This window comes from Arctopsyche grandis, chromosome 1, assembly GCF_051622035.1.
Source record: "Arctopsyche grandis isolate Sample6627 chromosome 1, ASM5162203v2, whole genome shotgun sequence".
Taxonomy (NCBI): domain Eukaryota; kingdom Metazoa; phylum Arthropoda; class Insecta; order Trichoptera; family Hydropsychidae; genus Arctopsyche; species Arctopsyche grandis.
Window position 1 is genome coordinate 12,702,756 of NC_135355.1, and position 17,284 is coordinate 12,720,039.

A 17,284-nucleotide genomic window follows, 5' to 3' on the forward strand; every position below is an offset into this window, starting at 1 on the left:
GAATGGGAGCCACCCAATAAAAGACTGTGCGGGCAGGAGGTAAAAACATCAAATAATGGAACTTTTTATTGATATCGGCATTAAAATCTTCTAATCTATAATTTGGAAAGAGACTTTGTATGTAAATATCCTTGGTCGTCGTCGTTTTCGTCGTTTTCGTCGTCGTCGTCCGTAGATCGGTGACGTCATCGAACACGTGATTCGATTTTTTTTTTTTTTTCGATCCATGGGCGCCGATTTGTTTTTTTCGTTTCAATGGATTCACCCCCGCGGGGGCGCAAAGCGAGTAGTTTCATGGGGCCCCGCCAGGGGCGCCACAAGGGGCGCAGCCCCGTGGGGCTCAAAAGGGGGCGCCACAAGGGGCGCAGCCCCGTGGGGCCCCGAAGGGGGCCCGGGGGGCCCAGCCTCATGGGGCGCAGCCCCATGGGGCTCAAAAGGGGCGCAGCCCCGTGGGGCCCCGAAGGGGGCCCGGGGGGTCCAGCCTCATGGGGCGCAGCCCCATGGGGCTCAAAAGGGGGTGCCACAAGGGGCGCAGCCCCGTGAAGCCCCGAAGGGGGCGCGGGGGGCCCAGCCTCATGGGGCGCAGCCCCATGGGGCTCAAAAGGGGGCGCCACAAGGGGCGCAGCCCCGTGGGGCCCCGAAGGGGGCCCGGGGGCCCAGCCTCATGGGGCGCAGCCCCATGGGGCTCAAAAGGGGGCGCCACAAGGGGCGCAGCCCCGTGGGGCCCCGAAGGGGGCCCGGGGGGCCCAGCCTCATGGGGCGCAAGCCCTAATAGGCATTAACTAAGGGGGGCGAAGCCCTAGACGGCAATTAATCATGGGGGCGCGGAGGGGCGAAGCCCTAAAAGGCAACTGATCATGGGGGCGAAGCCTTAGACGGCATTTAATCATGGGGGCGCGGAGGGGCGAAGCCCTAAAAGGCATTAACTAAGGGGGGCGAAGCCCTAAACGGCAATTAATCTTGGGGGCGCGGGGGGCGAAGCCCTAAAAGGCAACTGATCATGGGGGCGAAGCCTTAGACGGCATTTAATCATGGGGGCGCGGAGGGGCGAAGCCCTAAAAGGCATTAACTAAGGGGGGCGAAGCCCTAAACGGCAATTAATCTTGGGGGCGCGGGGGGCGAAGCCCTAAAAGGCAACTGATCATGGGGGCGAAGCCTTAGACGGCATTTAATCATGGGGGCGCGGAGGGGCGAAGCCCTAAAAGGCATTAACTAAGGGGGGCGAAGCCCTAAACGGCAATTAATCTTGGGGGCGTGGGGGGCGAAGCCCTAAAAGGCAACTGATCATGGGGGCGAAGCCTTAGACGGCATTTAATCATGGGGGCGCGGAGGGGCGAAGCCCTAAAAGGCATTAACTAAGGGGGGCGAAGCCCTAAACGGCAATTAATCTTGGGGGCGCGGGGGGCGAAGCCCTAAAAGGCAACTGATCATGGGGGCGAAGCCTTAGACGGCATTTAATCATGGGGGCGCGGAGGGGCGAAGCCCTAAAAGGCATTAACTGAGGGGGGCGAAGCCCTAAACGGCAATTAATCTTGGGGGCGCGGGGGGCGAAGCCCTAAAAGGCAACTGATCATGGGGGCGAAGCCTTAGACGGCATTTAATCATGGGGGCGCGGAGGGGCGAAGCCCTAAAAGGCATTAACTAAGGGGGGCGAAGCCCTAAACGGCAATTAATCTTGGGGGCGCGGGGGGCGAAGCCCTAAAAGGCAACTGATCATGGGAGCGAAGCCCTAGACGGCATTTAATCATGGGGGCGCGGAGGGGCGAAGCCCTAAAAGGCATTAACTAAGGGGGGCGAAGCCCTAAACGGCAATTGCTCATGGGGCGTGGAGGGGCGAAGCCCTAGAAGGCAAAGGCTCAGGGGGGCGCCGAGGGCGAAGCCCTAGAAGGCAAAAAAAAATTTTGATTTTTTTTTTTGATTTTTTAAAAAATTTTTTTTTAATTTTTTTTTAATTTTTTTTTTATTTTTTTTTTAATTTTTTTTTTTGATTTTTTTTTTATTTTTTTTTTATTTTTTTTTTTAATTTTTAAATTTTTTTTTAATTTTTTTTTTTTTTAAATTAAATTAGCTTAGTCATGTTTAAGCGGTTTATATTATAAACACTGAGCGAAGCCGGGTAATACAGCTAGTGATGAATAAAATAAAAATATATTCAAAATGGGGCCATTCCATGACATTTTTCTTCGATTCTACATACATATATGATATTGATTCGACTGTACAAACAAACTAAAATCTGAAATTTAAACATTGGTTTAACCTTCCTTTTTATTTTTATCGGGTTTTTCATCGATTTTCCGTGTCGTTGGTCGTGGAATTCGTGGACGCGTGTTCGCGTTAAGTACTGGTCGAAATTGAAGGCGTCCGAGGGCATCGTTTCCTTCAGTGGCAGCTGTTACCAGTAAAACAGTAAAACAGTGGGCAACTCAATACGACAAAATACGGCCGTTTCACGAAATTATCCCAAGAATGCACTCGAAACTTAACGGCGCCATTAAACCGCGATCGCCCCCTGCATTTGTCGTTACGTGCGAACGCATTCTCTGTATCCGACTGTATCTGAATGTACTTTCTAACCCTTTCAAGATGCGCTGCATTAAACCGACCCACCCCCACCATTTGCTACTGTCCCTACGTCGAAAACTGTTTTATTTTTATTACGGCTTCCATTACGTCTTTGATGAACTTTAATGATTGTCCAAATGTAAAATTTCATTCGGCACTCTAAAAAGTGAACTCCGTAACATATTGTGGACATTGACCAGGGGTATCACCCAACATATGTACATATCTACTACATATAAAATATAATGTACATATGTGTAAACAACCACACGGTAAATATTTTTTAATTGTATTAAAGGTACGTACCTTAAATACAATTAAACGTAAGTTTTAAACTGAACTATCTGACATATTTAACGGACGATTAAACATTGTCAATTGTATTTTCTTATAAAAATTTATTTGAAAGATATTCATTTTTAAATAATTTAATAGTAACTAATTGCACATTTATGTTTATAAAATATTGCATATTATTTATTTTATTTATTTTATTAATTGAAAAATCAACAGACAGGATGTACATAGATATGTATAAAAAAACAAATAGTAAATAAATAATATATGTAACATCCGAGTCCAATAATAGATTTTTACAAAAATGAAAAAGATAAATATAAGGAAAACAAATTAAAAAGTAAAGAATAAAGGCATGACAAAATATGTAGAACATTGCATAATTAAACTATAGTATTAAAATATTGGGAAAAGGTTATAAAATAGAATATAAGAAGAAATTGAAATTTACAAATATAAAACAAATGAAAAAGGTAAATACAAAATAAACAAATGAAAAGGAAAAGAATAAAAGCTATAATATGATTAAATAGCACATTACATAACTAAACTAAAGTATAAAAATATTGGAAATATTGGAAAAATATAAATATAATAAATATAAATTATTGCAGATACATGTTATTATGTACATTGCACGCGAGTATATCTATCTGTCAGTACGATATGACAAAATCTACGGTACAAACTGACAAAACCCGAAAAATTATATACCTAATGATTGACGTGATATAACCTACTGATAACCTGCCCTACAAACGATTGCAAAACAAGCGGGCGCATGCTCATTTCATACTTTTGTCTTGGCTTTTGCCATTTTAAACTTGCCAGAAAGATCCCACTCAATTTTAAGAATTGCCAATCATCAATGTACATCGAAATGTCATCTGCGCAACCCCATGAATATCTCGTCTTTCGTACATGCTGAAATTCAAACAATTAAAATTCAATCGAAATGAGCATGCAGCCGGGTGGTTTGCAATCATTTGTAGCAAACCCCATACATACACTTGTATATATTCGGATATACTCTTCACATTCGTACGTCGTCGTATGACATTACGGACTGGCGGGTATGGGGGAGGTATGAGGGGGGATTCGTTGACTCCGCCTATCTTTTCCATCTTTCAACTTTCCGTCAAGTCACTTTCTTGCTTTTACACTTTACACTTTTCTGATTTTCTGAGATTCTGGACATATCAAATTAAAACCAGCGGCGTAGTTAGCATATTATGCTTTCGAGCAGAGTGGTCATGGGTTCGAGTCCCACTAGAGTCCCGCTGCTGGCCAGACCTTGGTTTGTGACTCCAAGTCGATTGTTTCTTATCAGAGTTTGCCAAATTTTCTTATTTTCATCGAAACGGTTCCTGTAAAATTGGGATCTCCTTCCTATCTCTCTTCCTAATCGCAAGTTATTCAGCGTCTTGAGGATCGCCAATTTGATTATAAAATTCTGCAAATATTTCTCCATAGATGTCACTGTGGATTCGTATTCACTGTATGAATTCCCAATGTATAAAAAAATGCTTATGTATATTATCTGTATTGTATCTGTATAAGTGAACTCGTCGCTTTTGAGCGATCTGTAAAGCCGAGTGTTCATGTTCTATGAAATAAAAACTATGTGATAACTATGTAGACTGCGGATAGACACCGTGCTTTTTCCACGAATCGGGGCGGTTTAGCTCTATTTTCAAAGCTAGAGTCCAAAAAAAAAAACGTTCGGCGAACCTTTAAAAATGCATTTACAACAATTGAACAATACGCGGCGCCCTCTGGGTCCGGGCTTTAGTGATAACCATTTGTGAATTAAGTCAAACAGAAATGATGTTTTTGAAACTGAAAATTGGGCTACTGCCACTTTCAAATATAACGGATCATTTAATATGTAATAAATACTACCTATTACATATAAATTGTTATGATTTAAAAAATCTTCGCTATCAAATTAATGCAAAGCCTCATTTGTAATGCCTATTTTATAATATAAGCTGTACTGTATTGATTGCATGCTGTTACTTTTTACATTACACAATTCAAATTTTAATACGAGCATGTGAACGATTTGTCATCGTCATTTCAAACCGAGCATAAATAAATACATACAATATCATCCACCTCATGTTGCGAAATTCAAAAATCGCATTGAACTTTTACTTCCGACAATTTTTTGACACTTAACCGCTTTCCCTCGCCTCGAATCCGTTGTTTTATTTTGTATTTGTTTTTTCAACATTATTTACAGAGTAGCTTTCGCACAGAGCGAGTCAAAATATTCATTCGTAGCGAATTCAAGGTGTGCGCGTCGACTACGAGACACGATGAATAATTCACATGTCGCTGATACGGACATTTAGGCATGTGCTCGTTGTCAATATGCCATCGTCGTCGATGGGAAATATTCTTTTTACTGCTCAAAAATATGCGGAAACGATCGCACAACTTGCCATTGTTCTTCGACCCGAAAGTCCCGACGTTTCGACCGTAAAACCGTCTCGACCTCACAAATCATATGCAAAGCAATATACATAAGTACATACATATGTATGTATATATGTACATACTTCGACACTTGCCAAAGTGTGGCCAAAAATGCTGTCAGGAACTCCCAGCCGAAACATTTGGAAATAGATCACACTTCTTGTTCTGTCTATGGAACTTTGGAAAGTCAGTGATTTGAAGTTTGGATCATTTATCAATATAACGACTTTATTTATACATAAAATTCGAATAAAAGTAGGGTAGATTGCATTTGGGCGAATGGATATGTATCTCTTTGCTTGAAGAAGATCAATGTGTTTTGCCAGTAAATAAACCGTACCTTAAATGGGTATTAAATGTCAGAATTTTACGCAAAGTCCAATGCACTCAAAGAAGTATTGAACATTGTATGTACATATGTTTGACATAACGAGAAGAGACAGGGAATAGAACACACGAGTGAGAAGTGTGACAAAGGTAACTGAAATAGTAAAATGAGTGAAGAGATTGATATGGCAATGAGCAGTTCACAAAGCTGAAAGAATGGACAAAATAAGTAAAGTAAAGGGGTGCAAGAAAGACCACAAGTGAGAAGGGTGAACGAAAAAGTGTGGAGTTAGATGGATAAATGACCTAGAGTAGAAACTTAACCTTTTCCTTCTCCTTTCGAACTTCATCCAGCAGTGAATGGTGTATGGTTATTAATGATGAAGATGAGATAGTTATTGATGGCACATACATACATATGTACATATATAGATGCAATGATAAAAATATTCGATTATAAGTACATGATGTTCTATAAACATGACTTACATCGTTACAACATTTTTACAACGTAGGATTCAATTCGTGACAGTAGACTCGTTTACCGCTTTAAATCATGTTTATTTCTTGATATGCCAAAACGAACTGTCATTTCATCGTTAAATCATTTATATAATGAATGTACTCTTCTGGGTTTGAAAACTAAATTCCACATGTACATATTTATGTAGTTTTAACTACCCTTTTTACTTTATCTACATATGTACGTAGTAACAATAGATGAAATTTTGTGATCATGCGAAAATTCGAACTCGGAATCGATCACTGATAACGTTTTTATGATCTATAAAAATGCGTTTATAGATAATGAAAACGTTAAAATTATATTTGTATTATTTATGTACTAACTTAGTTAATAAGGTTTTGGTCAGAATTCGTAAATCGGAAGTAGTATTTTTTTTTTAAACAATATTTCACTATATTATTTTGACCTTTTAAATTATTTTTGTTTTCTCGATATTGCTTGACATTTAATGTGTATGATTATTATAGTGATTTTAAGTAATAAAAAAATTTCGAACAAAACCCGACAACCGAAAGTAGAACTTTTGTCTTGTGTAAGTTTCCCTACATTTGCGCTCAATTTATATCGAAAATGCTCTTATTGCCCGAATGTGTGAACGTGTATGTATGTTTAATTATCGAATTTAATTTTGTAACCTTCTTATACATAGATAAAGTCGTGGGGTGGTCACATCTGAATTTTTTATCACTTTTCATTTCTTGAACATTAATATCTATACGCTCCCTGGTCTATTTAGTTAAACGACAATTCGCAAAGTGTACGACCGTTACCAAACCGCTATTTACTTTTATGTTCTTTTAGATGGGTCGTGTAAAGGGAAATTCTTCGCATTTTTCACGGCGGCTTCATGACGGAAGACTACACGATATTGCGCATTTTTTACAAATGAAATGGTAGGGGTTTAGGAAAATATAAATAGTAAATAGTCGACATTATTATATGAAATATCTACCCGCAGCGTTCGCTCGCGGCCGGTTATGCAAATGAAAAGTGCATTTTTCGCGAACAAACGTCTCGATAGCGAAACGCACTTCCGGAGTGACATATTTGTGAAGTGTATTTGCGTATGAAAAATAAAATAATGTACATTAAAAGAGCGTCACAAAGAGCTTGGGAATGACAACTAGCAATATTAATAAAAGTTGATCGAAACGGAATCGGAGTCGATCAATTGAGAGACACTCTTGTAATGGCGTTTCCTAATCGATCGAAACTCAATAGGACAGCGGCGATAATTTGAATCGCAGATCGCGCTATGCCGGCTCGTGAACGGCCCAATAAAACACGATAAGTGCAAAAGGTATACTTAAATATTGATAGATAAGACGAGGAAAGGTACACATACATATGTATATGTAGAAATCAGGTGGCACAAGCTGCCTTTGGGTCTACTAATAAGGCGAACGCGTCTAGATAAGGGGAAGGAAGGTTGGGGAAATGGGTCGTTAGGGGGTTCCCATTACCTGTCAATGCCACCCAGGAAGGGCACGTTGTCGTCGGATTCCTCTGGTTTTAATTTACCAGATTAGAGAGTGGCGGCCGGTGGTCATGTGTTGCCGTTTATTGGTTCCACGGTGGTGGAATGTAAATGATCCACAAGTGTCCGACCAGAAAATAAATTAAGATATTCAGGTCGTACGTTTAACGCCCGACACAATTAAAACGTAAAATAAAAATAGAAAACGGGAACCGTTTCATTCCAACAGGTGAATCAATCATGAGTGTGGATTATTGAAAGAACCCACAGTTAGGAATACTTTTAGCAGTGTGTACAAAATATAAAAAAAAATTAAAATATTAGAAAAGTACGTACATGTACAAAAAAAAATCGGATGTGACCAACCCATGACTTTATGTGTTTGAGGAATGTAAGAAGGTCACAAAACAAAATTCGATAAATAAACATACATACTCGTTCACACACACACACACACCGGTTATGGGAGCGTTTTCGATACAAATTGAGCGCAAATGTAGGAAAACTTACACTAGACAAAAGTTCTACTTCCGGTTGTCGGATTTTGTTCGAAATTTTTTATTACTTAAAATCACTATAATAATTATACAAATTAAATATCAAGAAAATAAAAATAATTTAAAAGGTCAAAATAATATAATGAAATATTGTTTAAAAAAAAATACTACTTCCGATTTAGGAATTCTGACCAAAACCTTGTCAGCTCTATGTTAGTACATAAAGAATACAAATATTAATTTTCAGCTTGATACGTTCAGGGGTGTGGAAAGAATCGTGGTCACAACATTTTTGACCTTTCTAACAGGAAAAAATCCCACTTCCGGTTTATTAAATTTAGTGATTTTTTTTTATTTTCATCACATTGATATTATAAAAGAATTATACTTGAAATCCGGTTCAGGTAAAAATATTGGAATATATAATTTATAATTTACATTATAGGTACACGTAAAAAAAATTCAATCCGATTCGGTTAGCGGTTTGGGAGATAGTTGAATTAATAAACTTAAAAAAAGAGGACATCTATAAGGGGAGGTATCATTTCCGGTAAACTTATACGGTCGCACAGTGCTTTGTTTTCAAAAATCATGTGACACAGTTACTATCACGAAATAAAACTATCAGTTTTTATCAAAATAGAAAAGTAACAACATATTTGACAACGCCAATTAAAAATTTTCACATTTAAAATTAAAGATGAACAAGTGTAAAAACAAAAGAAAATAGGTGTACGTAAAAATTAAAATAGATACATAAAAATTAAAAAAAAAACCAAAATTATAAAAGAAAAAGTAATACAGATTTAGATAAAATAAGATTAGATAGTTAAAAAAAAAGTAAATGTTTCATTTCAAACTAATTTTGCAAAGTGCTCGGTTTGCTTTGCATACATATATACTGATCTGGATTTTTTAATATTGAACGTACTTCATTAAAATGTGCTGGTTTTTTATTGGTAGTGGACGTACAGAGGATATAAGCGGGTCAGAGGATGTTAATAAAATATTGATTAAATCAGCATTGGTATATTTTGGAGACATTTTTCTTGTGTTATGCTCTCTGAATCTTCCGATTTCTTTGTGCCTGGCTTCTTGCACATCTTCACTCAATTGTCCGATGGGTAGCAATAAAGATCGCATCATTGATGCACCATGTATTTATTCTTTATTTTACCATACATTTATTCTTTATTTTTATGAATTGCTACATCTGTTGTCAGTTGATTTTTCAATAAATAAATAAATATATTAATATGTTATGAACTCTTGGTGGCATCTAGTACCAACCATATACATATGTAGTTGTACACACAATGAAGCAGTTTATACCGCATAAGTATTAAACGCATCCTCGTCAATATCATAGCCACAAGACATAACATATAATATATTTGAAATTTTTTTAATTCAATTTCAGAAGATATGGTGGATTTTCAAAAAATCTGCGTGTCGTGTACCATCATTACTATTTCCGAAACCTTATTTCGGCATATCCACCAATAGTCCCATTTTCATACGAAATTGATCAATAATATTTTTACACTATCTATGTACGTAGTAACAATAGATGAATTTTTGTGATCATGCGAAAATGCGAACTCGAGATTTTGACTGATTCGAACTCAGAATCGATTACTGATCACGTTTTCACGATCTAGAAAAAATGTGTATGTATTTATGTCTGTGTATTTTGGGGATTTTTTGAACACCGTTTGTCCTATCGAGCTGAAACTTAGTATCGGTTATTGAAATTCTAATCGACACGACGTACATTTTTTCAAATTTTTAAGTCGACTGGAAATAGTACCTCCCCTTATAGGTGTCCTCTTTTTTTTAAGTTTTTGAATTCAATCATCTCCAAAGCCGCTAACTGAATCGGACTGAATTTTTTTTACATATAATAGAAATAATAATCTTTATAACTTTATATTTTTATCTGAACCGGAAGTAGTACTTTTACTCTAGAGAATCGAGGTTTTTTAAGTTTTTCTCGGAAAACTTTTGGTTTATTGAACTGAAATTTCATATCTAGAAGCTTAAGCGTAATAGCAAGTTATGTATAAAATTTGGTAAGCATCCCTCAATCGGAAGTGGCAGTTTACTCTTTTTCGATTTTTCTTCCACTATTTTTTTCGACCCCTTAAACATGTGTGTTCTTCTCGAAAAAATTCAAGTATAATTTTTGTATCAATGTGATGAAAATAAAAAAAATCACTAAATTTAATAAACCGGAGGTGGGATTTCTTCGTCTTAGGAAGGTCAATAATGTTGTCGCCTGGATTCTGTCCACACCCCTGAACGTATTAAGCTGAAAATTTATATTTGTATTCTTTATGTACTAACTTAGAGCTGCTAACGTTTTGGCCAGAATTAGTAAGCCGGAAGTAGAACTTTTGTCTTGTGCAAGTTTCCATACATTTGCGCTCGATTTGTATCGCTGTCATAGTTATTAGTATTTCATAATCTGTCTGTACGGTTCAATATCGAATTTTGTGTTGTAACTTTCTTATATTCCTCAAATACATAGATAAAGTCATGGGTTGGTTACACACGAATTTTTTTTAAGCTTTTTTCTTTAGATTTTTGTTGTTGTATCTGATCAGTATTGAAACGGTTCCTTAAAATTGGCAAAAAATCATCTTTCCTGTTGTCACAAATCTTTCTTGTGTTTATTGTGTGTATAATTTTTAAAAATTATGTACAAAATCTAAATCCATAGATGTCTAAATGGATTAATTATGTAATTAATTAATTTATTAATTGTTATTTCAGCTTCTGGAAATACAGTGATTTATGTAATAATAAAAAATCCTGCATTGTTTGTAATTAATTGTCCAGGAAGGCGGGAAAATGGGGTCTTCCTGTCGAGCCTTTCTGGTATATATCTATGTGAAATAAAATAAAATAAAATATTACAGAGTGGCAGATTTACAGTGAACTGGGGGTAAATCATTAGATAAAATTTTTATTATTAATATTTTGTATTTTTTTATTTCTGAATAGTTGAATTCTTGAATAATTTCTTTAAATTAATTGTTAAAAATAACAATCCTCAAATCTCTGCCAAAAACAATGTGTCAACAAAAAAAAGCCAAAGTGGAAAAGGGTAAATATGCATACATATGTATGTAGGTACATTAGGTATTAGTGAATCACTTTTTTCGCAAACGTTCGTTCATTAGTAATTCAATATTCACACATGTGCACATAAACATACATAGTTAAGTAAAAAAGTAAAAAAAAAAAACAGTATAAGGGCAAAGTTACTGAATTTTTTTAACGACTCCGACTCCAGTCAATAAAGAATGGCTCCAACTCCAACTCCACAGCCCTGGGTTTTATTATAAAATCAGGTACATAAATTTAATACACATATACATACTATAATTCCACGTTTCGGCAATTTATTTTGTGATAATTAATTTCTAATGCATACCTATGTATATTAATTAAACATTTTGCTTATTAGTTTCCTTGAATTTAAAAACAAACAAAAAAACATTTTCTAGACACTTGAAACGTAATTTAAAAACCAATAGCTATATTTTGTGGTTTATGTAGGTGGAAAACTCAATTTTTCTTTTAACATTTGATTTCCGAATTTTATGACATTTTTTAAATCGCTCATTAATAAATTAGTGATAAATTTAATGGAAAAAACTTGTTTCCCACCAAATAATTTAATATTTTATATTAGTGTATTAAGTATGTATTTATAGATCTATGTATTTTGTTTTTAAATTGTATCACTTTTGAAAAATATAATCACAAATTTATTTTATATAAAAAGTTAAATAAGGCACTTTATATATAATAAATACATATGTACATATTTCTTGATTGAAAAAATAAAATGAGTATCAACTATAGTTTTTGAATGTAACTATGTATACACATGTAGAAATTTAATTTTTTTATGGGCAGTAAAAAAGGTTTCACTTTATATCACTTTAGGCTACAATAGTGACAACTGATTAAATAGATGATTTTTTTCAATATTTGCACAATGCTATAATATATGTATAATGCCAAAGGTGAAGAATTTGAACTTCAAACGAATCATATAAAAGAGAATTTGCTGGCAGAACCAACTTGTTTAGTAGTGTATTGGCAAAACCAATTTTCAATATCGCCGAGTAGTCCAGATGCTCCAATTCTAAAAAGCTTCGAATTGAGCCAATCGTCGCCGAGCTCTTCCTTAATCAAAATCAACCAATTAACAGCGTCTTGCGATGTTCTTATACCACCAGCAGGTTTCAAACCAATCTAAAATTAACAACCAATGAATAAATGTATTTATGTTACATTTACAATTTTTATAAAAATAACGACTTACTTTAGTTCCTGTTTCATCGTGAAATTGACGAATAGCTCGACACATGACTAATCCAACTGCCAATGTTGCATTTACACCTTCTTTTCCAGTAGAAGTTTTTATGAAATCACAACCAGCTTGCATTGCAGTCAAAGAAGCCTTATACACCTAAAATAATTTAATTGTCAAAAAAACAACACAATTTAAGACACTTAAATCAAATGAAAATATTTCATTACATACATTTGTCATAGTTCCCAATTCACCGATTCCTAAAATGACTTTCAAATGAACACCAGCACATGCCTCACGCATTTGTACCAATTCTTGATAAAGCAGGTCCCATTGTCCTGATAAAACCAAGCTTCGATCGATGACTACGTCAATTTCCGTCGCTCCATTTTCAATAGCGAACTTTATTTCTGACAATCGTGTTTCCAGTGCATACAAACCGGTCGGGAAGCCCGTCGCCACTAAAGATATACAAAATCTAATCACAGAACCATCATCACATTAAATAAAAAGTAAAGACTCGCAATGAACCTGCTGCTATTTGTACTCGATCAGAGGCATTCAGAGATGTTATAACTTGAGCTGCCGTAGCTACTTTAGTTGGATACACACATACTGCTGCGGTGGTTAAATGATTTTTTGTAATCTTATCATAATAGTTCACTGGAAATGGGTTGACAGCCTTAAATGGAAAGAATTCGAGTTATTGTAAGAGTTTGTATTTAATATATTATTGCTATTAATAATGCAGTACAATACCTTGTAACATAAACGTTTTACATTACTTTCTGTATCATCTCCAGCTAATGTTGTAAGATCAATTACAGATACTGCTTTCAAAAGCCAATTTGCTCTATTTGTTTCAGAGTTGATTGATTTTGATTCGAATATTTCTTTAATTCTAGTGTTGACAGACTGCAAATTTATGCTGACTTTTTCAATTGAATTTTTATCTGTAAAAAATATAAGGATACCATAAAAATATGCAAACAGTAATTAATTCAATGGCACCTGCAAATTCATAATTTTTTGCAACATGAAATAAAATTATGAAATTTACTAATATATGTAGTGTATTATTGTTTACTATCTTAAATGTTGTCAATTTGGCTTTGCATTGAATAAAAAAGATTGACGAAGTTGCAGATGTTTAAAAATTACTGAAAAATTAAAATTAAAATGTATTACAAAAATTCTTATAAAACATATATGTATGTATTACCAAACGGACGAATCTTGTTACTCAAATCGGTCCCCATCTGTACTATTCAATACGTAATGTCTATACGAAAACTGTTGTAGAGATCTACAAATTAAAACATACTTTAAATTATGCTACAAACAAGTTGACATTTGACTATTATGTAATAAACATGTAGTATGACAACAAAATTTTAAAGTTATCAATAAGATCAAAAGTCAAAGGTTACTTAGAATAAAGTTCAGTAATAGTTTAATTTAAAATAACAATTATGTATGAAACATTTTTTTACAAATTTATATATAACTTAAAATATTTTAAAATAGGCTTAATTATCAAACAAAATAGGCTTTAAAAAAAAGCAAACCACTCACCAGAAATTGATAACAAGACTGACATGAACAAGGTTGACATAACATGTTTGGCCTTTTTATCAGTACAAAAATTATACAAATAGATAAAGTACAATTTCATATATGAGAATAGTAAAAATGAAGATAAAATCCCACAAAAGTATCTGTTATTGTTTGACGTAAAATCCAACATGGATGCAATTTTAATTATTACGTACCTATATTATGTAATTCTCTCCAATTACCATCAGAAATACTCCGAACACATTGGTGGAGGAGCGTAACGAATTCCTAAATACAAATTCTTGCAAGTACCTTGTAAATAATCCGCGACTTGCGTCGAATTGACATTTCAACTTTCGTTTTCTTAATTAATTATTTATCTTCTCAACGTTTTGCGCATGCAATTCTCTATCATTTGGATCCACAAACCGGTGGCTTCTACGGTATAAACTCGTACAAAAAAAAATACAAGTACGCGTGTATGAGTGAGATTCATGAAAAGGGCCGACGAAACCGTTTACCTCCACTCCTAATCTGAGGGCTTGTAACACTGTCATTTTAAGGAAACATTTTGACGATGAGTTTATTTTTTTCTAGTTCATCTTTCAGGTCTTCATCAACTTGAGAGTTTGTGCCATAGAGCGGACCCATCACAAACGTATATTGACATGACGTATAATGACGACCATGTTGGATTTTACGTCAAATAATAGCAGTCTCTATTGTAGGATTTTACCAAAATGAAAATATTTTAAGTGATCCATTTAATTAATAAAATATTTTTTTGAAAATAATAATTTAGTTTTAAGAGACCATGGTCGCACTTTTGGTATTTACGGTATCTGTCAAACGTTTGACAAACGTGGTTAGTTGAGGTTATAAGATTGGTGGGCTTAGATCGATCATCAATTTCCTAATTTATCGTAGCTTATTACAAACATAAGAAAATAAGTACTTTACGTTTACGAAATGACCAATAATGGATTCTGCGCCATCAAACCAGAATATATCATCAGTAAACGAGACACACCGGTTTCTCAGAAAATCTGTGAAAACCTCAGTGAGGACCAACCAATAGACGAAACAGTGCCTCTGCAGAAAGTATCTGAACCACCGTTTAAAAAACAAAAGGTTGAAAATGCAGAAAAAGAACAAACTAGTCACAAAGATAAGAAAAACGACCGTAAGAAAATGCGCGGTCAGAATAAAAGCAGGCCAAAACCAGTTCGCGAAGCGGCTGATTCGCGCCCTTGTTCAAATATAATCAACGTACATCAAGGTGAAACACCAAAGCCATGCACTTTTAAACAATGTAGCTTTATTCACGACCCAGTTGAATATTTGAAGAAAAAACCGACAGATATTTCTGTGAATGGAGAAGATTGTTATGTTTTCAGCATACGTGGAGAATGTCCCTGGGGTATATCTTGCCGGTATGGATCACTACATTTATCCCCAGAAGGTCACAATTTAGTAAATAGTGAAAAGTTTGCGAAATGGAGCAACGGCACAACTAATATGATCGAATTTGAAACACTTTTAAAATTGCAAAGAAAAAAATATGATTTCTCTAGTACGGAAGATCTTGTAAATAGTGTGAATAAGCAAACAAAGGAGAAAAATAAGAAAGTAAGCAATGAAAACTGCAATGGCGATCCAGCCAAAGTTGAAAATAAAGAAAAACATGAACTGAATTCTGGAACAGTGACCGATGAGGATTTAGTTAAGACAAGAAGTTCAGAAAAGAAGAAGATTGAATGGAGAGATAAACTATATCTAGGACCACTAACCACTCTCGGTAATCTACCATTTAGACGCATTTGTAAAGAATTTGGAGCTGATATAACTTGCGGCGAAATGGCAATGAGTGACGTCCTATTAAAAGGTGCAAAACAGGAATGGGCACTGGTGAAACGTCATACTAGCGAAGATATATTTGGTGTACAAATTTGCGGATCCAACCCTTATACAATATCTAAATCTGCGCAAGTCATACAAAAAGACATGACTGTCGATTTTGTCGACTTAAATCTAGGTTGTCCGATCGACCTCGTGTATAAGAAAGGAGGTGGCTGCGGAATGCTATTAAGAACAAACGTGTTAGAAACATCGGTGATGTGTGCATCTCGAGTACTCGACGTACCATTCACCGTCAAAACTCGCACAGGAGTACACCAGGAAACTAAAATTGCCCATCATTTAGCACCAAAGTTCTTTAAGTGGGGCGCTTCCATGTTGACCGTTCATGGACGATCTCGAGAACAACGGTATACCCGTTTCTCTGATTGGAAATACATAGATGAGTGCGCCAAAGCTGCCAGTCCCAATCCAGTATTTGGCAACGGTGATATATTATCTTATGAGGATTATGTTCTGTCCCGAGAAAAAGCTCCCAATATTAGCGGGGTGATGATTTGCCGCGGTGGTTTAATAAAACCTTGGCTGTTCACTGAGATCAAAGAGAAACGTCTTTGGGATATACGCAGTTCCGAAAGATTCGATATACTTAAAAGGTATGTCAATTACGGATTGGAACACTGGGGGTCTGATTCGCGAGGCGTTGAAAATACTAGAAGGTTCTTGTTGGAATGGTGTTCTTTCTTACATCGGTACATTCCCGTCGGTCTATTGGAAAAACCTCCGCAGAAGATTAACGAACGACCGCCATATTATGTAGGCAGAGACGATTTAGAAACTCTGATGGCATCATCAAATTGTGCCGATTGGGTTAAAATCAGCGAAATGCTTCTCGGGCCTGTACCTGATGGTTTTCAATTCTTACCAAAACACAAAGCCAATAGTTTCCAATAGTAAAATAATTAAGACGTTAATATTTAATATGTTATTTATGTATTTACATATGAAAGTAGTTGGAGATGTTAAAGCTATGCTTCGATCAAAATAAAAATTTCCCTCAAATAAAGCCCAAAATTATAGAATTAAAAGTGTGTGAATGTTTTGATAGCATTTATTTTTTTTTAATATAAAATAAACAAACAATATAATAATAATTGGAAAAATAAAAATTTATAAATACATATTTGTGTTTGATTCAACATTTACATACATAATCCATTTTGAGACAGAATTTACATTGCTTAACATCAAATAAAGTATTTATTTTAAAATATCATAATTTTTGTGCACCATTTCAACATACAATTTATTGTCTTTATATGCAATGAAAATAAATTACAATTAAAATATTTTATTGATATTTAGAAATA

The 17,284-nt window shown here is 35.4% G+C and overlaps 3 protein-coding genes across 5 annotated transcripts in view; 2 read left to right on the forward strand and 1 right to left on the reverse strand.

Moving 5' to 3' along the window:
* The window catches only part of LOC143914228 (uncharacterized), a 151,072-nt gene that overhangs the window by 44,700 nt on the left and 89,088 nt on the right, over window positions 1–17,284 (forward strand). The gene's annotated exons all lie outside the window — the stretch shown is intronic.
* On the reverse strand, window positions 10,023–14,247 carry Dera (deoxyribose-phosphate aldolase). Of its 2 annotated transcripts, XM_077429215.1 has the most exons (7): window positions 14,076–14,247; window positions 13,723–13,806; window positions 13,260–13,453; window positions 13,032–13,182; window positions 12,732–12,961; window positions 12,510–12,656; window positions 10,023–12,439 (listed from the first exon to the last, which is right to left on the reverse strand). In XM_077429215.1, the coding sequence occupies exons 2-7, from the start codon at window positions 13,757–13,759 to the stop codon at window positions 12,233–12,235; spliced, it is 966 nt and encodes a 321-aa protein (XP_077285341.1). In that variant the 5' UTR covers window positions 13,760–13,806; window positions 14,076–14,247; the 3' UTR covers window positions 10,023–12,232. The 2 variants fall into 2 exon arrangements, with proteins under 2 accessions (XP_077285341.1, XP_077285349.1); XM_077429223.1 differs by lacking the exon at window positions 13,723–13,806 and having other exon boundaries at window positions 14,076–14,104.
* Dus3 (Dihydrouridine synthase 3) lies at window positions 14,923–17,036 on the forward strand. Its single transcript, XM_077429202.1, has one exon. It carries the CDS (start codon window positions 15,027–15,029, stop codon window positions 16,866–16,868), a length of 1,842 nt encoding a protein of 613 aa, XP_077285328.1. The 5' UTR covers window positions 14,923–15,026; the 3' UTR covers window positions 16,869–17,036.